The 22,753-nt window shown below is 38.9% G+C and overlaps 1 protein-coding gene across 1 annotated transcript; it reads left to right on the top strand.

The window, feature by feature from the left end:
- The first annotated feature begins 410 nt into the window (after positions 1 to 410).
- Positions 411 to 17,979, top strand: TMEM192 (transmembrane protein 192). Its single transcript, XM_009904578.2, has 6 exons — positions 411 to 535; positions 3,253 to 3,399; positions 7,294 to 7,558; positions 9,544 to 9,678; positions 14,044 to 14,146; positions 16,436 to 17,979. Exons 1-6 carry the CDS (start codon positions 494 to 496, stop codon positions 16,557 to 16,559), a joined length of 816 nt encoding a protein of 271 aa, XP_009902880.2. The 5' UTR covers positions 411 to 493; the 3' UTR covers positions 16,560 to 17,979.
- Positions 17,980 to 22,753: the final 4,774 nt, after the last annotated feature.

Here is a 22,753-nt window from a genome sequence, read left to right as displayed (position 1 = left end):
TTATCCCCACACTTTCAGCTTAGGTATCTACCGATGGTTTACTTTTTGTGATGCTACCTGGGCCACTTGCAGGGACAGCCCAGGTACTGTTTTTACTAGTTCCCTTCTTAAATTAAGTCCCGGGCTACCGAGTCGGATACTGGCTTACAGATCCGGAGTCCGACCAGCTGCTCCGCAAGAAGGGAAGCTGTTATCTCCTTGGGAAAGTAACACAACCCGGGCCGGGTCCCGACCGACGGGGAGAGGGAGGGACGGCGGGACGGGGCAGCGCTTACGATGCGTCAGTAAGGCCCCTCCGCGGCTGCCCCAGCTCGTCGGCTGCGGCCCCGCCCCCGGGTCCGGCGCTGTTTTGCGTTGAGGCACGGGCCCAATAGCGGCTGGGGGCGCTGACGGCGGGGCGGGGCGGCGGGGTTTGTGCCTAGCCAGCCGGTGGCCAGGCCGTGGCGGGGACGCTGATCAAATACAGCCGGGGCGGCGGAGGCGGGAAGAGGAGATGGCGCTGACGGCGGGGAGGCGGCGGCAGGACCTGGAAAACGTGAGTGCGAGATTGCGCAGCTGGCGGAAGCGGGGCTGGGGCAGTGGTTCTTGCTGGGGTGGGTGATGTCAGGCAGCCCTTAACAGTGGGCATTGCTGGGACAGCGCCTCACTTTCCGGCTCTTTCTTCCTCTTCTCTCTGCTGTTTTCCGTGCTAAGCGCTGAAGGCTTGATCTTCTTCTTCCGGGGTGGGGGCAGCAGCGGGCCGAGGTGTCTCGTAAATGGCTGTTTCGGAAGTGAGGAGGCCACCCGGGTCGCTCCCTGTCTGGGCCGCCGCCCCGTGTGCTGCCTGCCATGCTTCAAATGTCCCCACGTAAGATGGGTATGGGGTTGTTTTTATGGACATCATCAATTTAAACGAGTCAGCTCGTGTAGCTTGTTTAGTTCTTCTAGGTTATTTTTTCAGGGAGACAGGTCGTGTAAGTGTAATGTTTGGTTTATACGCTGTGCGTTGTAGCCACGGCGTTTTGCTGTTTATTTGGGTGTTTCCCACTGGAAGCCTCTGTGGGCAAAGCTTGCTGGCTATGGCTCTGCCTGCCTGCCCTCCTCCTGGTGCTGAGTTGCTGCTGCGGAGGTAGTCACATGTTGGAAATGGATCAGGGAGCCAAGAGGCTGAAGCTGTAACCTGTGCTTGTGGTGACATCAGTGCCTGACAGAAGGCCCATTTTTTAAAGCGTTTTGGATTTTGACATCTGTGGGTTTAGTTCATCTTAACTAAGTGAAACCTGTATTTGATCAAACTGGGACACTTACTAGATTTATTTATTTATTTGTTTTTAAATATGTCAGCATGGTCATCTCCCTTGCTTTAATTCCCCTCCTCCCCATAGTGCTTGTAATAAAATCCACTCAGGGTGATGATGTCATCCAGTGTTTCCTAATGCTAGCTGTATTTCGGGGTGCAAAGATGGATTGTAGCCGGTCTTGCAGTAAGTAATATGGTCAAACATGTCCTAATAAAGCTCTGTGAAGGAGTCATGCTATTGCAGAAGTGGTGAGCTCACCTGTTCCTGTGAGACAAAGAATATTATCCCAAGAAGGGTTGCTGTCATTATGGGAGGTATGAGCTGTTACCTTTGCTGTTAATTCAGTGATAGGAAAGAATAAGACAAGATGGTCTGACTGTTGGAGTGCCAGTCCTGCACTCATAAAGCTTAAAATTATACCTGCCCCCTGTAAGTGGGGGTTGAGGGATAAAGAGCATCTTTGTGCTCTTACTTTTATATGTATGTATCTATAAATCAGGGGAGTGCCATTTATAAACCTTTAGGTCTGTAATAAAAGGTCATCGTGTTTTAAATTCAAGAGGCTGAGCTTAATTTCACAGGTAATACTTAAAGTATTTCAGCAAGGGTTGCTTACAGTCAAAGACTAGGCTAATTAAAAGGTATCAAATAGATGAGGGATGCCTGTTCACACCCCTCTGTGCTTGGGTAATTGTGGCATTCATGGTGCTAAAACAAAACTGATTGCTGACTTAAATAACCCTTTGCCTGTAGGCAGCTGTGAGTAGATGAAGTAGCACTGGGAAGCCACTTTAGATTGTCCTGGTTTATGCGAACCTAGGTCTAATCCCAGAATTTCTTTGTCTTTTTTTTTCTTGCGCTAGTGTCTAGAAGAACGGTGTGCCTTGTTTGTCTTGAGGTTTGTGGTGCTTTGTACCATAGCAAGATGTCCTGACTTTAGAAACAGTAAATATCCCAGTAAACCCTGGCATGTCTCTCCTAACAGAAGTCTGGAGTGGGGTCTGCTCTTGGTATTTCTGGGCTGTGGTTGGTATCGCTCAGAAGAGCAGCCAGAACTTGATTTGGAATCTTGAGGGGTTTTTCATCTCTTGAAGCAAGCAAGTCAGAGCATAACAGTATGCAAAGAGGGAAGCCTGAGCACTTCGGGCATTTATAGTGGCTCTGTATGATCACCTTAGGATGCACTGAATGACTGCATCCTGGCCTGGAAGCAGAGGTGCATGGTACTGGGGCAAATTCCCTGTCCAAACAGAAAGGCTTTTCCTTTCACCTATACTTACATTTAGCTTTTTTTTTTTTTTTTTTCAAGCAAAAGATAGAACTTCTGGAAATTTACATAGTCAAAACACCTGAACTGAATGTGAAGTCAAAGGATGGACTGCATACTCTCTAGTGAGAGCAGAGAATGTCTTGCCCAGCACTTGGTAGCAACTTCTTCCCTTTGAACTGCTGCTTCTTTCTTACCTAGGTTCAGTTTGAAGTACTGCAGCAGATGTTTTGACATGTCAGCATTCACACTGAAACACTTGAAACTGTTACTGGTGCACTGCAGCTTTGTTATTGTCTCCAACTGTAGTGGAACAAAAGTAAGAATAACAAGGATTTTTGCAGTACCAATATGAAGTATGTGAGAGGGGCTTTGTCACTTTTCCCAGCTTTTAATATGAACGTACTAATACTTGTGGCATCTCTTAAGGGTAATGTTCAAATATGTGTAATACATTTTAAAGGCTAAAGTTAATGAAGACTCATTGTGGTGATGGGAGTTGGATAGGGTAGGATACCTCAGAGACTTAAGTTATCACATAAAGATGTGATGAGAATTTACCTGGAGTTTAAAAGCTGGTCTCAAGGTATTACCTTAGGTTTTCCACCTCCAAAGTCTGATTTGCTAAGAGGAAATTGCTGTAACTTTGTACTTTGCTTTTAGAGCTTACCTGTTACTATTCTTTGCCCTCCCCTTCTGCTCCAGGGTTCCTTGGAAATAACACAGAGTTTGGAAGATGATCCTCTACTGGATGCACCACTTATATCTTCTCATACATTGCATTCCCAGCTGAGGCCACGATTTCACGCTATCCCAGCAGTTCTCCTTGCCAATTTTCTGTTGCTAATACATGTAAGTTTAGGAAGCGTGATTTCCTTATGAGATTTTTGCTATCTCTCTTCTACATTCTTACTGTTCACATAGTCTGAATTCTTCTCAGATTTACATACTCTGTTATTCCAAACCAGTGAAGTTCTACTTGCCAATAAATTTTGATGATACGTATGCTACATGATACATGGCATTCTCATTCTGATTGTCAACGCTAACATGCTACGACACATCTTGTTAGAAAGAAAAGCCTTTTAGTAGTTCTTCTATGCTGTTGGAAATGTACTTTAAAAATATTACTGCTGTAGAAGTACTTATAATAGTTACAGAGGTAAGATAATTTTGATGCCATGCCTTCTGGAAGCTGAACTTAATTTCAGAGAGTGTTAAGGTGTTTTATATAGTAATGAAACAAGTAAAGTTGGACTGGTTTCAGGGGGGTTGTGTGGATGGAGAGATGAAGGGATCCAAATGTTACTTTGTGCTCTGATTGAATTCTAGAGGTTAAGGGTGAAAAGCACAGATAAAGGACAGATCTTGTTCATAACAGTATGAAGGCCTTTTTGAAGCTGTCGATGGAAGCAGAGAGACACACTTACTGCTAGGCAGGAATTCTTTATAAGATGAAGAAGCTTATTGTTTCCTGTGAGCATGTGGAAACCAAACATGAAGGAGATAAGGAAAAGAGCTCTGATCCTAAGATTTAACTGAAATAGTACTCTCATTGCACTTAGGAGCATGATGTAGTGGTGTTAGTGTTAGGTAAGCAATTGGACTTGATGATCTTAAGGGTCTTTTCCAACCTGTCATTGACCTGAAGATGATATATTTCTAAAGCCACTGGGTACACAGCACACAAGTATATGTTTTTAGCTATTTTAGCAGCTATTTATTCTAATTTGGGGCAGCTGTATAAAGTTATTCAAAAAACATGCCTTAGCTTTCTCTTTTTAGAAGTCAATGTTTTGTGGGCCTCTTAGTAATATCAAGAATTGCCCTTCTGTTGTTCTACTGAATAAACTACCAAAGTTCTAAATGGAACTATGTATCCAGTCTTCCTTCCCTTATCAGAAGAACTCTGGTGCTGTCCCATTAGGATGGCACCTGAGGACTGCATTACAAATGCAGGCACACTGCTAGTGATAGTAGAGCAGTAATATTGTCCCATCTAGCCTGTGGGCCTTGCTGTCTACTACCGTAAGTGGTGTAACTAAGTGTCAGTCACTCAGATCCTAGGAAACTGCTGTGTCTTCTGTCCCCACCACTTCTTTTCTCTTGAAATGGGGAGAAGCATGGGGAGATAAAGAAAGAAAAACTGCTGAAGCCTGTGTCAACACACACTTTTCCAGGTAAAATCTTGCTGCTGTTGCTGAATGCGCTGCAGGGGCCACTTAGTCCTTGGAGCAAAATGGAGAAGTATCCTTTTCTGTTGGCAAAAAGCAGTTTTATAACTGTCACGTGAAATGGTGCTGCCTCTCTTGTTGGAAAGATGGATGGGGAAAACAAACTTATTGGATTGCTTTCCCCCCTGCTTCCGCACACATGTACAAACCTTGTGGAATATGGAGTCACCAGGTTAGCTTTTGATGCAGAGCCAGCTAAAGGGGCAAGTATCCTGGAGAAGTTAAGCCATCACAGTATTATGTGGGAGAGTTGTAATACATCTCTGAAGTAATTTGTATGTAACTTGGAATATTTCTCTCAACCGTCCTGTGCCAAGAAATGGAATTAGGTAGCAAATAGCTGCTTTGGTTCAACTTCTGGTTACATATAATTCTGGAGTGTCTGGGTAGGACATTCTGGAGTGTAGTGGGGCTGGGATTTTAAGTGGCTTTTCTTTTTTCAAGCCTTGCTTCTCTTCAGGCTTCTGGCTCCAATAAGAGCAGATTGTGAGAGATTGTAAAGTGTACAGGCTAGAAATAATTCCTTTATATTAACCCTGTCTTTCCTTAATCCCCTCTACATATGCATAGGCAGAAACCTGAACTTAAATACTACATTCTATAAGAATAACTTTCTGTATATAAAAATCTCCTGTACTGTGGTGAAGCACCTATTGTTGGACTGCCCTAAAATGTAAGCAAAACCTCTTTAATAAATGCCACTCTTAATGCTAGCTATTTTTTTCCTCTTGTATGTGCTGTTGTAGTAGATAATAGAGCTGCAATACTAAGCCATTCCCACTTACATCAGTTCAATATATCTATATTCTGTAAAGAAACACATTCCTAACACCTGGAGGGAGTGGAACTAGATACTGGTGTTTTAAAATGACAAACCAACCAGTAAATGGGCAAAATAAAATAAGGGTTAGCTGGGTTATTCTTAGCTTTATAAGAAAAGGAGGTTAAAGGATTAAACAAATGTTTTGTTGATAAACGTCCCTCTTATTTAACTTCTTAATCTAGCTACTTAACCCATCTCAAGATAATTTGGGATTTGTGTTTGAAATAGTCTCCTGGCTAATATAGGACATGCTCTTTTTAATTTTTTTTCTCTACCCTATCTGTCCTATATAGTGTCTAGAGTATTGATGATTGTAGGAAAATTATTTTCCCTACTACCATCCCCAGTTACCAGACTACTCACAACCAGGGCAAGCTGATGGCAGCTCATATCAAGAGTGATTAAGTGGTTCTTAATTTCTGTGAAGACAATTGCTTGAGAAATGGCAAAATTACAAAAAATGAGTTGAAGGGAGTGCGGAGCAGACAGTGGGCTCTCGATTACCCATAGGACTAAATGTGGAGACCATGACAGCAAATAAAAATCAGACACATTCCTGCACCTTGGTTCTGATTTGTTTGTCAGTTATGAGATGTGGAACATTGTACACTTTTTTAAAAGATCAGTGTATCAGTGGTATTAGACTTTTGCAGACTTCTGTTTGTGGTTTTGTTATGTATGGGCCATCCATTTACTTCTATACTGATGGGAGTTAGTTTTGTTTTCAGTTCTGTTTTAAGATACTATTTATTCTGTAGAATGAACCAGAATGAGGAATTAATTTCTTCTTCACAGAAAGAAAACTGTAGAGAGTATTTTCTATAATAAAAACTTTCTATAAGGATTAAAAAAGCTCTGTGTGTATTCATATCCCAGATAATGTGTACCCAAGACTCTGCCCTCTAATTGGCCAAAGGATTGCTGATGCTTACTGCTGATGTTTCAAAAACATGAAAGGTTATGGCATAATAGCACAAGTCCAAAAGGATAAGTGTATATACCATCTGACAGACTACAGAATAGTCATTTTGACGTAAATTCTGAGTGAAAGGAAAAACCTGATTGTAAATATGTTAAAGAATGATTGCCAACTGTCAAAGAGGCTTGCCTAGTGTTAATAATTCAATTTTTTCCTCATGTCATAACCTGAAAATTATCTTCAATGGATATGGTAAAGGATTGATTTTTCACTTATGAAATGTCAATTTAAAGGAATGTAGACTGTAGTGATAAGATCTGAAGCTATCCTGCAGAGGACTAACAAGTGTAATTGAAAGAGTCTAAAAAGATGTAGTTTCTTGGAGGGCATATGTATCAAATTCCTCTTAAATTGAAAAGACTTAGAGAGTCCAGAAATAAGACAAATTCACTATAAAGTGGATACTTGGGGAACGGTGAAATTGATTTAGAGGAAATTGTGAGAAGACTAGAGATTCTCACCTCTCTTCTGCTGGAGATCACTTGCTCTCCTGGAAGACAATCTTAGCAGTTTCAATCATCAATATTTTCCCAAAATTGCATGCAGTGGCTGTAGTAAGTGTCTAATATTTCATGTGTTATCTCATCTCTAATAAAATCAATTTGGAAAGTAATGCATAGTGAATAAATAGCATCAATTTGGCTTTTTTTTTTTTTTTAACAAAAAAAGGTTAAATGATGACTAAGTTTTTCTCTCCCTTTCTCTTCCAGGTTGCTTTTGTTGTTCTAGCATTTTTAGCAGCTATGTTTTGTTCTTACCCCAATCCAAATCAGGATAAGTGCCCTGGAAACTACACCCACCCACTTAAAGTTCAGACTGTCATAATCATTGCAAAAGTAATCCTGTGGATTCTGCATGTTTTTTTTGAACGATACATCCAGCACCACCACAATAAAGTCAGAAGCAGAGGTTACTTCTCAATATACCGATCAACAAGACATCTAAAAAGGCTTCCACTGCTGATACACTCCACAGGTGAAGTGAACTTGATTTCTTGGGGTTTTTCTTCTAAAGCTTTAAGCTATGACATAATAAAAGATTAAATAGTTTATATATACAATGCTTACTATAAGCTGTTAAAAACTTACCTATGAGCATTTGTAAATGGTATTTTAGTCAGAGGGACATCTTGACTGACCTTTCTGGCCTGCCAGATGCATGTTATGAAGAACTCTTTGTAGGGGGGAAAAAGCCCATAAGTGTGACGCCAAGTAAAACATCTAGTCTTCAGCTACTAAATGTTCAGCCAGCAAGGTCTGTGTTTGGCTTGCTAGTAATCTTTATTTGCATACTTGTTTGCCTATTTGGATATGTGGCAAGACTGTTGGTCCTTCCAGGAAGTGTGTTAGTCTTTGCTTTTCAAGCCCATCAGTTCATACAGAAATAGAGGAATTGCCTGTTGCTCAAGAGCTGTCTAAAATCAGTACAACAAGCACTTTCCTGACCTTCTTGCTTATGTGTAACATTAAGCTCTTCTTCTGACTGTATTTTTATACTTTCTGTGAATGAAGAGTGGTGCAGGGGAGACATTTAACTCTATACATTCTAAGTTACATCACTGAAGCTGAAAGAAGTGTTGGTACAATTAGCTTCTGTAGCTTTTTCTAACAACAACTACTTAAAATAAGTCTAAAATCCATCTGAGGTGGGTTTTTTTCACACAAGAACAGGGGTGGAAAAGGGAACAGTAGTGGCTTTTACAGTGTATTTTGCCTCTTACAGTCTTTTCTGAGTAACTGGAGTAGTTTGTTGTTTTTTTTTTTTTCCACCAGAGTTGGTAAGTTAGATGGTCCCGCTTTGTATGAAAAAAAAAATCTTTATTTCCTCCTAGTCTTTAAAAGAGCTAGGCAGCTTGAATGTGAAAAACTTCAGGCTCTGGCCACCAGGTGGAGCTCTGAAGATAAGGATGTGGTGTTTGGAATGCGCTGCAAAAATTAGGCTGTGGCAGGTTTAAGGATGTTTCAAAAAAGAGTAAAGGGACTCTTTGGCTATTGCAACATAATCTAGAATACCGAATACTGCCATCAGTTTTAGATGGTACTCACTTCTCCCATACCAGAACTCTAGGCATATATAAATGTTTAGGTACAGTCAACTTTGTGCTGTAGACTTTCAATCATATGTAGTTCAGAAGGTGATTAGCTCCATTACTGCAAACTCTGTGCCACAGTAATCACTACTGGTACTATTTCCATCTTGCCAGTTCTTTTGCCTAATGCAGTATGAAAAAACTGTACGGTTATTCAGCCACATTAATGGTCTTAATATTCAGACACTGGTTATAACATTTCTACAGGGAATAAAAAAACCATTTCACATTCTATCAGAGAAGACTCTGTAATGAATTAAGAATGCGTTTGTAACTCAACGCTTGCTCTCCTTGACTAATTGTGCTCATTTAAGTTAAATTTTCAGTAATCTCAAGTATTACAATGATATCTAGGCACCTGGAAGTCTGTGCAAGTATCCTCTCTGGAAAGAAGCTAGGGAGTTTGTGCTGTTAGCCTTACTTAAATACACTTGTATCCACCACTTAAAGGAAAGTAGTCTCTCGTTTTTAATTGACTGAAGTGACCTCCTAGCAATTGAAAGAAATTAATAATCTCCAAGCAATTTTGGGATGGGTAGCAGCAACAAGGCTAGAAACTGTTTAAGCCTAACATGTATATTGGGTATTTCTAGTGTATTTCTTCTACTCTCTTCTGACTTAAAAAAACAAAAAATCTGTAAGAAAAGTCATTTTCTACCATTACAGTCAAATGTTGAATTGAAACTTCATTTTGCTGTCAGCAGCTCTATGTTTGCATCACATGTGTTACAGAAACTGGACAAAGAGGCAAGCATGGTATGAAATAGAAAAGCATTGCTGAAATGTAGCCTAATGCATATATGGGGGATAAGAGAGTTACTTTCAACAGCTGTTAGATACAATTGTTAAATCATTAACATTTGTTTTCTAGGTAATGCATCCCTGCTTTTGATTCTGTCAATGCAGCATTCCTTTCCTGATCGCAGTAAAGTGTACCTGTATCTTATCCTGGGAGTCTTGGGCCTGGAGCTGATTAGCTCCCTGACGTGCTTAGTGGTTTACACAGGTAAGAGGCAATTTTTGCCTTTTTGAGATTTAGAGCTGCTTCTACTCAACTGTTTTGTTTGCCCTCACAGTAGCTTACTTGGGGTACCCTGAGACTTGTAACTGCAGCTATAAATAGAGAAGGGTTCTGCACTTGCAGAAGACAAATTAAGGCAAATCCAAAGCAAATGGGAAGGTTGTCAGGTTTGATTTGCTTCCAAGTGCTGCTAGGTGAAAGCTCCTGATACCTCAAAGCTGTTAACCCAGTGAAGTGGCAATAAATGCGTAATTGTTGCACAGCTGTCCTGTGAGCAGGCTTGTGTGTTTTGCAGTGGGTTCTCAAATGCATGCACCACAAACTAAGCCAGCTAGACTTCACTGCTTCAATCAGAACTGCCTCTGGGATTTACAAGTGGGACTTGTATAATGATTGTATCTTACTCTTCCTCTATCCCTCGTCCTATTCCAAAAGCTTCAGTTCCTCTTTGTCACTGAAATGGAAGATTCCCTTTGTGTCATCTGGGCACCTTCACACCCAACATCCCTTTCACGAATGTTTTGTTTCATTGTTGTAGGGTTGGGTTTTTTGTGGGTTTGTTGGGTTTTTTTGGGGGCGGGGGGGGAAGTGATTTGGGTTTTGTTGTTTTTTTTAAATCATGGCTTTTTGAATCTGTGCTAATACTGAAATATGATACTGCTTCATAAAAATCTGGTATTGCTTTGTACTGTCACTGCTGGCTTGTAAGGTTATCTGCTTTTAGGTTTAGTGTAACTTACCAAGACTTAATAAACCTCTTTCCATAAAACTATTGCAGAGCTATCTAAAATGTCTATTAATAATGCCTGAACAAATGGTTTATCTGATCTTGAAGACCGCTGGGGTTTGTAAAAAAAATTAATCTGTTAAAAAAGAACAACAACCAAACAAGAAAGACCAACCAACCAGCACCTACAACAAAATTAAAAAAACAACAAAACCAAAGAAAAAAAACCACAAACCCCAAACCAAACAAAAAAGCACACACAAAAAACCACCCAACAAACTCACTGAAAATGCACAAGACACTAAAAAATGCAATTATTTTTGTTGCCCAGAGAAAACATGTGAAATCCATGCCTATTTAAATGGTGTGTGGTTCCTGCTCTGGAGTTACACAGTTGATAGTCCTGCTTCTGGGATGCTGCTTTTTTATTATTTACAGCTACAAACTAAGAGATAAATGGCCTCAGCAGCCATGGTGTCTCTGGGAGAGGAGTGGAGGAACCAAAAACATTGGACAAAATTTAGAATTTCTTCTTAACCTCTAATGAAATAGGAGGGAGGAGAGTAGAAATACCTCTTTCAGGACTGCATGAAGCTTAAAATTTAGGAGTAAAAACCAATTTCTATGGTGGTCAGTATTTGTGTTAATCTGACTTCTGTAATTTCATAATTAATAACAAAACTAGGATGTTTCTTTTGGAGAAGAAAACTTTCTAAACTAAAACTATGCCCTCTTATAACTATTCAGTGGCCTGAATGCTATAGGCTTGTCAGGCTTGCCCCTGAATGGACCAGCATGGCTCAAGTATACTAACTGTTCTCTGGAGAAATCAAGGCAGTGATGAGGGAATGCAAGCATAGCAGCCCTAGAGAACTATTCCAAGAATGCTGGAGATCATCCCTTTGCATACACACACTTTTCCTGGGAAATAAGAGATAAATTGCAGAACTTTAATAGAACATCAGGAATTTCAATGAAATGCTATTTCTTACCCTGAGGCCCCTCAGAGCTAAAAGAGCTACATTGTATGTCTCTTAGCCTGGCAGAAAAGGGTAAGCAACTGCAAGGAAGTTGACCCTCTTAGTAGTAAGAATCCATAAAAGCTCTCAAACTCTGAGTATTTGTCACCAAAAGAGTCTTGGTTCCTAGCTTGTAAGGTGCCAGTAAACCAATTTACACTAGGGAGTAGGGGTGTGCAATGTTTTACTTTCCAGATGAGGGACTTGAAGGGTCTAGTGAATCCTGGAACCAAAGTGAAGGAGGGGCAGAGCTACATTGCTAGGAAGAAGCAAGACAGTTCCTTTTGGCAACAGCTACCTTTATTTTCTCAGGAGCCCAAAACCAGCAGTCTAAGCTTCATTTTGTAAAGCTTGGTGTACAAAACTAGGGCTATATTTTATGTAACTTAACACATGCCTCAAGATGAGGAAGACCTCAAATCATCCTCAGCTGCCTTTTCAAGTGGGTAGTGTAACTTGTTTTCTTGTTTTTCATCCCAATATACGTTGAGGTAAGCTAAGAGACTGCATGCCTATGTCTCTTGTGTGTAGTGGTGGGGTTTTTATGTTTTTAACATTTTAAGCCTCTAACTAAAGCTCTACTGAAGAAAAACATATGTATTTGGCCAGTTTTTGAAAAATAGCCTGAGAATCTGTAGCAACAGAAACACTTAAGATGATTTATTAATTAATGTTTTTTGTCTCTCAAACAGAGCAGAGTATGTGACCAGGCGGAAGCACAAAGCTTCTGCAGTAGGGTAGTTTTAAGAACAGTCTTCTGCTCAGAGTTGAAATGCTCCTCTGCAAAGCAAGCACTTAGCAGATACCACTTACTGTTAAGATAGCATCAGCTAATGTAGTTGAACAACAATAGGGAGATTAAGGTCATTTTACCCTGCCAACTCATGACCAACCCCTTTCTTATGTTAGTACATTTTGGAGGGAAGGTAGCACTTTTCATACCTCCCCCCCCCAAAGAGATTATTTCTTGACTACTAGAATGAGGCATGAATGCTTAATCTCTAGGAAATTCATGTACTTGACTGACTTTCATTTAAATATTACTGCCTCATAAATTAAAGTGGTAGCATGGAGTATGTGATTTTAACTGTAGATATTCCTTTTTGCTTGGTACTATTCTATGAATTACATGATGCCAAATTCTCTGTGGAGTACTACTGCTGTTGTTAAAATTTTTATCTCTATTCAGCAGTATATGTATATATATATACCTGTAGGATGCAAAGGCAGGGATTCAGACTGGACATACAAAAATTGCTCAAGTGAAGTAAATGGGCATAGAATGAAGTAGAATACAGACAGCTCTAAATGAGAGATTACTACTATAACTTTCTTATTGATAAGACAGAGTCAAGTTTTAAGAGGTTTACTAAATATATGTATTTAATGACTTTCTTGTGTATTTCTAATATCACTTGAATGAAAGACTTAACATTCCCACAAACAACACATGTTGGCAATTCTGTATCCATTCCTTTGTGGATTTATTTGTAGAATAAATAAAAATAACTAACCTTTGAGCCTGACTTGTAGTTAACCTCTGGAGGGTCTTAGCATTGTTTTACCAGGGTGGCCTGTAATAAACCCTGTCATATTCATGACTTGTAAGGATAGTCTTTCTCTGCTGTAGTAGTGTGGATTTCTGATGGAGCTGGACTGTTAACGTTTTTAGTGACATTGGATGTATTGCATCACAAGCAGTCCTAGCTTCAGAGTCCCAAATGCATACCCTGGATCTCTTGGTACATTGCCTGAATCAGGGTCTGGTTTTGAATGGCTTCGAGTATTTTCAGATTCCTTCCAGAAATAATACGGAGGATGCGTACAGCTTCTCCCACTCCCACCCATCTCCATTCCACAGCTGTTAAACTTTGTTTTAAACTTGATTCGCGGTGTCCGGAAATGACTTCTGGCTGTGATAGCCAGCATTCTTAGGTTTACAATGTGAAGCTGATCACAGAGCCATTCTGGTTTGAATACTTAACAGCAAGTCCGCCCTAGTTTTAGAGCAGGAAGACAAACTGCTACCTCATTGCAGGTAGTCTAGTTTAAAGTAGTCTTTCTCAAAGAGCTGAAAGTTCTGGACTATATACTAGTATCAAAACTTTTTTACAACTTTTTCATCGCATGTTGCTTAATTTATGGCCTGAATTTGGAGGCTGAATCTCAGTACCCTCTCCAAGGTTTCACCTTCTCTTAGGTGGCAGATTAAATTTTACAGATGTTAGTACAGTCACGCTTCTTCATTCAGGTCTTCTCTGTGGTCTTAAGCAAGGAGGCTGAAGGAGAGAGGAACATAAAAAAAGCACAACCAAACAATAAACCCCAAAATCTCGCAAAAAACCTCATCAAATCATCAGTAACTTGTAATCAAAGCCATTCTGGAAATTAGCTTTTTTTTCCTTTCTTCATCCCTGGATTCTCTCTTTGTTCTGTCTACTATTGTAAGACAATCTTACAAATGCTTGTTACAGAGTTTTTGGATTTAACGTGGAGCCTGCTGATAAAGCTTTGCCTTTTTGTTGTTGTTGTGGGGTTTTTTGTTTGTTTTCCTTGGGTTTTTTTCTGATTGCTTCTCAACTAGTTTATAAAACTTTGTTGCAGTGAAAATAAGCAACTTCAATCGTGCAAAGCCAAGACCTGACATAATTGAAGAAGAAAAGATGTATGCCTACCCTAGTCACATTACCTCAGAAATTGGATTCAGGTAAGATTTTCAGTATCAGTTGTGCCATGGTATGTAACACTGACTACTGTAATTGCTTTACTTTTCTTTAGGTTTACATATAATCTTAAATCTGTCAATAATCCAGAGGTGAGAATAATTCTCAAGCAGAAGGCGTAAGGCTGCCATTTTACACGCACAGATGAGAAGCAGTGCAGTCTTGTACTTTCTACATAGTAATGGCAAATTGTTATATACAGAAATCCTCAAACACGGGGACAGAAGTGATTTGGCTATTTATGGGTGGTTGCATGAATTTCTAATGGGCTATAAATAACTGTTTAATCTGGTTTAGCTGACTTTATATGGTGTCTTATACTCAAAGTATGCCTACAGAAGCCTAGCTTCTTCAACCAGTTCTTTCAAGGAAAGAAATCTATTGTAGACAACTGATAGATGAAAAGAAGAGGAAAACTTAGCAGCTTTGTTCTGTGCCAGCAGTTGGACATGAGATTATAGCAAGGGATTTGGAATATATTTCCAGTTTGGGAAGGAACTTTAGGCAGGGTGGGGCACGTATGAGGTAAGGCAGTTCCCAGTGGCACAGAGAAGCTATCCAACATTAACCTTCTAGCCACTGAAACTTACTGCTTTTGTCGTTTGTCAATCTTCTGACTGCTTGAGCATCTTCCATTTGATGAAATGGGTCTGGTATGACTTAGCAAATTCTACCATCAAAACTAACTTGGATTTCCACAATTTTTCTCAATGGGAATTTTATAATACAGTACAACTTGCTTGTGTATGTGTGCCTTAATAAAAAGTTGAAGTGCAGAGATGACTAATACTTACACACTTCCCCTGGTGTCACAAATGCAATGTGCACATGCTTTCATGGACCTTGGAAGTAGATGTCCAGGATACAGGAAAGGTTTGGAGTTGTCTTGAGTTTTGATACAATGTCTGACTTCCATCTTGATATGAACACCATGATGAATGCATAGTGGACCTCATTCCTTTCTCATTCAGCTTCTCCCCTGAGAAATTCTCACATGCTCAAGGAATGAGTCTGGAACAATGACCAGCTGAGGAAAAGACTCTGATTATTTTTTATTAAAGAGCACAAACTTCCTGTGAGAACTGATCGTAAAATGGTTATTTTAATTCAGCTGTGTACAGCTCTGACTCTCTTTCCCTTGAGAGTTAAGGTCTATTGAAAAGTGAATCCTGTCAGCCCTTCAGTTGACCCTGGTTGTGAAAATGTGTTTTGAATATTATCACCTCTACAAATTAAGCTACTGATCAGGACCTCATCTGGTGCTTTAAGAGGGTCATGATTACTGGTTAAGGTTATAAACTTTGACTACAAAGCTGGTTTTTTGGGTTTTTTTCAGTTCAATTACAATAGTATTTTATTTGGTCTTAAGCTTTTTTCCTGCTCTAGCTGTCCTTCTCAGCACTTTGTAAGAACTATGAATAGGATAGGGTTCCTCCATATAATGCTGCAATGCTGAGGAGCAACTTTCAAAGCTCCAGGATGCTCACACCTGTACCAAGGCAGATACTCAAATTGTCTAAGAAGAAATAATCTCTAAAGAAAGACTGGAATATGCTCAGGCATTGCTACTTGCTCTTGCTGTATTTTTAAGAGTTCCTAATTTATAGATTTGGAAAAATTTAATACTTTTATAGATATTTTTTCCCCCTTGATCAACTTGGCTTTATTGAATGTTGCAGTGTTACTCTCCTTGTTAAAATAAAGGACTTCTGAAAGCTGGAGATAATTTTAAGTGGGAGGCTAACTGTATGTGGGCTTGTATATCTGAAATATCACAACTATTTGTTACTAATGCTGTTATGGTATTGTGACAGATCGCTGTGTGTAGCAGTATATCATGGATACAACTGTGGGTTAATCAAGAGATTTGTCTCAAACAGCTTGTGATCCCCACAGCTGAATAAAAATACCATGTCTGCTTAAAATAAGTTTTCTAATGCATTTGTTAGTATAACTCTACCAAGTTGACTTTAAGATGAGCGGTAAGAACTCCCATACTATTACAAGTTTTCTGTAACTGTCTAGCAGGAAATGTGTAGCTTAATTATGTATACATGGCATGAAGTTTAGCCTTTTTTTTTCCTCTTCCTGCCTTTTCATGTAAAATGGAAGTTAAACATAAAGGTATTGTAGATTGCTTCCTCCCTCAAAAGTTACTTGAGATCAGCAGAAGTATAACTGATGGAAGAAACTTGTCACAGTTAATTAGCAAATACTTAAACAGAAAGATGCTGTCACTTACTGAAACTCATATTCACTCTTGTTATTTTAAGGGAAAGTTCAAGTTTGGAAGAGATAGTTGAGAAGCAAGGAGATGTCATAGAGTATCTTCAGCGACACAATGCACTACTCAGCAAAAGACTATTGGCACTAACATCTCAGCAAATCAAAGCTTAATAGCATTTGGAAAACTGCTGCTGGAGCTCTGGAGGGAACGTGAGGTAATGTAATACCCAGCCTGGTTCACACAGATGATTCTTCAATCATCTTTCACATTTTGAAATAAAAGTTAAGATGGAAGGACAAGCTCTGTATGCCCTATAAACCTGTTGCAACTGGACACTGGCTCTTTTCAAATCATCAGTTCTGAAAAGTTCTGGAGCTTCAAGGATTTTTAATTCCTGATAAGTTAAAGTTGGACCTGAGGTAATGGTTTAACTTGGTTTAATTGTTGCAATCATTTTCTACTGCTGTAACCTTTACATTCAAACTACCAAAGTACTTTATATTTCTAAAATACACATTTGTTCTCTACAAAAATCCAGCTTTGAAAAGGCTGTTTTTTCAATTTGTAGTGCTAAAGCTGAAACTAGATTTGGGTTCTATCACTCAGTCCAAATATTTCCAGTGTTAGAGATCATGTACTTCAGTAATCCTATACACAACAGATACTTGCTTTCTAGACCAGTCTCCTTTACTCTTGTTAAGAAAAGAAATTAAACCATTGCCTGTGCTGGTGGGAAAATTTGGCATCCAGTTTAGGATTTATAAACAAAAAAGCAGTGTGTGCCTTAGAATGGCAAATCTTGCATGTAAGTGTGTGGTACAAAACAATGTCATGATAAGCAGTTTAGCAGTTGTTCAAAATTCCGGCTTTAAAACCTATAAGAGGGATCTTCAGGGCTGGTAACTTTCCCATTATTAGGAGTCTGTGTCAGCTAGTAACAAGATTCCTGCTGACTGAACTAAACAAAAAAAAAAACCTTGAGAATAAGCTTTTTCTCATTGACCTATTAACTACCTTGTATTGAATGGGTTTGAAGATCCTGTTACAGATGCATCAGTTACACACTTCCTTGCTTTTTACTTTGGCTCTTCAAAAAGCATCAACATCTTGATTCATAAGCTGAATTGGTGTATGTGGGGAGGTGAAAAGCAGCAAAAGACAGAAAGGTCTTCTAGAAGTTGGAGAAATTAGAATTTTTGGTTCTATTTAATGGATTTATTGGAAAGACTGATGAAAGAACTGTTCTATTCTGGGTACTACTTTGTCCACTGATTTAGACCAAGAATTATTTTAGAAGCCAATACCTCTGTAGGGACAGGGTAATTGCTAGTCAAAATAGGGAAGAAAGCTCTTTTAAGGAGTGGTCATGTAAGTGAATATAACAAAAACAAAAGAAAATGAATGTATCCTACTTTTGTCCTAGATCACAACTTTGGCAATAACTAGACTAGTGTGCAACTAACAGATGCTGTTATTTACAGGAAAACAGTGAATCTGGGGGGTTAGCTGCTGTCCAACACTGACAGTTAAGGAGACTGATCTCCTTAACTGTTGTTTCTCAAAAACGCAGCCAGGATTTTATAGTATACATAAGGAACACAAATTTTTTTGGTTTTTTTTAGAACCTCAGGTTTTGATGTGAATGTGTATGTCAGTTTCTGTAATTTCTATGAAAAGTGGTGAACTGTGACTGTGAAGTTTGTGCACAATAAATGCAACTAAGGAAAAGTGTGAATTCTGTCATTTCTAAGCACATGTACAGCTGATTCAATGGGCAATCTGCACACTTTCTGTTATGCTGAAGTTCTTGCAGCACAGTTTTGTGCTTGAAATCAGCCCAAAACTGTTTATGACAAGTATAGCTCTGCACTCATTTTGAAGCTTTAATTTTGTTCTCTTTCCTGGGTAATGTTTTTTCCATTGCACTCAGACTTTTCTTCCTTCTCCTATTTCTCTCCAACATAGAGATGTAGGTTACATAGTATGGCAGAATACTGTATTTTGAGGACCTGGCTCAAACCTTCCTCCATTCCTTCATGACTGCTTAAGGTAAAACTTGGATTAACCAGCAGTATTGGCTTGTATTGAACATGGCAGCTGGGAAACACGGCACTGTGACCAAACTTGGCAGTCTTTAATGTGGTGCCAGAGGTAGTTTGGAAGACTCTGTGAGCTGGTCCTCAAAATGCAGTGTAAGAGAGGCAAATGGCTGCTATTGTGTGTGTTAGAGAAAGCTCAGCTCTGGTCTTGCTGGATTTGACACCTCTGATAGTGAAGGCTGAGTCCTAATTTTTTCTGGTTATGCTCTGTCTTGCTTTTGGAAACCTCCTTGCAAGTGCAAGGTTAGGTGCTGCGTATTATGGTGGCTAATGCTGTCTGGAGCAACCTTCAGTCTACCACCAGTGCCATGGCCTGGGTAACTGTTCCTGCAGCATTAGCACCTGATCACAGACTGCATCTTACTGTCCAAAGTAAAATCCACAGCCCTGGTGCACATTCAGCAAGGCGTAAAGCATTGGATCCAAATTTTGGTGCAAACAAAAAAAGTATGAGCTGAAGAGAGTCTGCATATGCTCTGCTGCAACACAGTGCATTACTGGCCACCAACACATGATGCCACAAACTAGCCCAGAGGGGAATGTGTGTGAAGCTGAACAGCTGAAGAAATGAATGATACTCTTTATGTAAGCACAGCTGGTTGAAAGGCATAAATATTTGCTGGTCCATGGTCTTGGTAGGATATATAGGGGATTGCAACCAGAGCAGCAAGAAGGTAATGCAAAAGGAATGCTTCCTAACATATGTTGCAGCTGTACATTTAAAAAAAAAAAAAATTACAAATTTCAAAACAGTGTGTTAGATCATTTATTTTGTTGCTTATTATTAATCAGCTTGTATCACAATAATTTTTGTTTCTGTAGAAAAAGAATGTATATGTTTTTCAGGTTTGTGAAAACAAATATCAGACCACCTAAAAAACGTGAAAGATGGAGGGTTGTCCCAATAATGTTGACATTGTGGGTGGTTTTATAGTTTCTAGATTAAATGCTGAGATGTGATAAATACTTTGTACTCATGAAAGAAAAGATAATGGGATGTGCTCATCATATGAGGGGAAGACTCGATGCTTCCGTTTTGTCCTTCTGAATAGTTGATATTGGAACTTCTATGTAAACACTCCACTATTTCACCTTGTAAAGGAAATCATAGAACTGTTGGGGTTGAAAGAGACCTTCAAGATCAAGTCCAACTTCTTGCCTAGGGTAGAGTGCACACTCCCACCAGTATTGCTAAGCCACTACAAGTAAACCATGTCCCTAACCACCACATCCATCCATCTTTTGAATACCTCCAGGGATGTAGACTCCACTGCTTCCCTGGGTCACATGTTCCAATGCTTGATCACCCTCTCTGTGAAGAAGTTTTTCATAGTATCCAAGCTGAACCTCCCCTGTCACAACCACTGATTGTAAAAGTATTTCATATTTTAGCATTCTGCATGAATTTGCAGTTAAGAAAGTTTGCCCCACTGAAGCTAATTCTTAGTCCAATGAAGAAAGTTGCAGCAAGGACCAAAGGCATTGAGCAGACAACAGTCTAACCTTGATGTAATTCCAACTCAGCACTTGGATGAGTTAGCCTTTTAGACATTGTTGCTAAGAAAAGATACAGGTTGTGCTGTTGGAGTGTTTCCCACTTTGCACAAAGATTTTGGAACTCGTCACTAGGGAGAAAGATGAAGGTCATCATGGCAGTGAGAGATCAGCATGCTAATTGTACTTGTTTGATGATAAACATTTGAAACTTACCAGGCTAATGTTTCTCCTGATTGGAGTTGATATAAATCCTATGTGACCCTTGGCAAAATTTGGTTTTCTGTGTACAGACGCTGTGATATTTTTAGTATACATATGTGGCGTATGGGAAATATTTTCAGTCTTTATTCTTCTATAATTTCCTTTTTTTCCATACTGGAAAGGGAAGAGGTGAATTGTTTATTATCCTTTGGGAACACGCTAATCTGCTGTTTCTCACCGCAGCCTTACATTTACCTCTATTTCCTGCTGACCTGCTGTTACATAATTTTGTATTTCACTCTAAAATAGCTAATACTAAGTTTCAAATGAAATTTACTTTGTTCTGTGGCAATAAAAAAAGGAGAAAAAAAAGCAACCAGCTATCTACAAAACAGGGAGCTAGTTCCAAGTTTCAGAAATTCACATTTTGCCTTTTCTATCTTTGGAGCAAGTCTTGACTGTTAGATTGCATTCACGCAAACATCAATTATGATTTTCAGTACACCGCCATTTGTATTTGTACAAACTTCCTTTGATCATATACAAGCACATGGAGAGTTCAATCAATTCAGCTATTGTAGCACTGTGTTCATTTACATATGTAATCACACTGTTATCATGCAAAACTTATCCAGAGGAACCTCATGTTATGTAAACCAGAAGAAAACCAAGTAGTTTCGACAAAGTCAAAGGCAAGTCCAACTCAGCTGAAAACAAGGTCATTTTACTGTGCAAGACCATCTCACACTTCGGAATTTATTCACAGTATCCTGCCATTAATGGGAGACATTACCACACATTTCGTCTTCTGCTATGCCTCAGCCTACTTCTGAGTTGTCTGGTTTTGGTTTTTGATTTGGGGTTTTTTTTGTGTGTTTTGTTGTTTTGTGGTGGTGGTGGTGTTTGTTCTTGTCCAGAAATGAGGCCACTTAAGTTTGTGAGAACATTCGGATTTCAAAGATTTCACAAAGAGCGATAATTTTGAAACTTGCTTCTTCTAGGTACAAAGACAATGCACAATCTGGGTTCTGCTGTTATCCTAGTGTGGTGTCATGATGTCAAGTTACAACATGCTGTGATTACACCAACCAATGGTTTTAAACTAAGTTCTTCCTATATGTTTCTTACCAGAATTTCATGTTTTTATGAAATACAGACAAAAAGTTTCCATTTGTAACTACTAATTATTTGGGGTTTTTTTTAATGTAGATTCCATGTGAGTCCACAGTCAAACTAGATAAAGTCTCTATTTTCTTTAGATGCATTGGCTTTGACAGCTGAAGAACACAAATTTTATGAAGTGTGGAAATTTCATTTAAAATCAGATGTTATCTGAATTTCATACTATCTTTTTACAAAATACACAATCCACCAGCTAGGTGATAAACATCTGTAAAAGGTCACAATCCATTCCTTTTTCAAAGACGATTTTATGGTATCAACATGTCTAAAAAGAATAGGTATTTACAATAATTTTGTAGAGTGACAATGGGCTTTCTGGGGTGCTTTGGCAATTGTTCTTTATTTTTACATCTGTAAAGGAACATGCATATATAGCTCTCTCATAGATACATTATGACTTTCTTACAGTTTTATTGAATTGAATAATTAGGGTTATAGAAAATATCCAGTGCCACAATAAATCCATATACTGGACTGTTAATTATTCTTCATCTTTCTTGCTTTCTCATACTCTTTACCTGTACTTCTAAACAGAGATAGCCATGGATGCATGTGAAAGCGAAGTTAAATAAATAATTTAAAATAAAATTAGTGGTAGTATACCTCAAATTTTGGAAAAATGCCTTTAAAAAACACAAACAATCCACTGCTAAAGTTCACCTGCAGAGCTGGTTTTTGGCATAGACGGATTTGTTCACCTTTTTATGATGATTTTCTAAAGCTCAATACAGTGTGATGTTGGGTTTGGTTTGGTTTGGGTTTTTAGACAAAGAAATTTGAAACTCCTGTTAAGCTCTCCCAGTATGAATCCCATTAAGATTACAGGTTTTTGGAAATGAGGGGTTACATACAGACACTCGTTAGAAAGTTTCAGCTCTCCAGTTTTCTTCATTGCTGTTCTTTTGTCCTGAAACATAATTTCTAATAAGTAAAATTCTAATACTGGATTTAAATCATGACACGGCTGATCTTTGCTCATCTTTATACAATGTACAAAAAAAGGCTGACATTTTAGCCCTAGTGCAGTGACTTAAAAATCAGTCTCAAGCAAGGGTATGACTTCTCTTCAGATGTTTTAGTTGTGCTAATGAAAGGACTACCATATTTTCCTTCATAAGTAGGTTTGTAATTTCTGCTGATAAAAGAAGATGTAGAACACACGTTTTTAAAAATAAAAATTAGAGTAAAAGCTTAATGTATTCTTGATCTCCAGTGCTGAGAACAGCAGCCTGTTTTCTGTTTGAAGTTCCCTTTCATTGTACTGCCAGTGTTCCAGATACCCCATTTATTTAAGTTACAGGAATAGAGTACTATGCAACACTGAGGCTGACAAAACAAAGGTTTCTTTTCAATGGTCTATTTTCATGCTCTATTTATAATGTTGT

This window comes from Dryobates pubescens, chromosome 1 (genome assembly GCF_014839835.1).
Source record: "Dryobates pubescens isolate bDryPub1 chromosome 1, bDryPub1.pri, whole genome shotgun sequence".
NCBI classification, from domain to species: Eukaryota; Metazoa; Chordata; class Aves; order Piciformes; family Picidae; genus Dryobates; species Dryobates pubescens.
The sequence above is the reverse complement of the archived record's forward strand: the minus strand, read 5'-3'. Positions and strand labels throughout refer to the sequence as shown.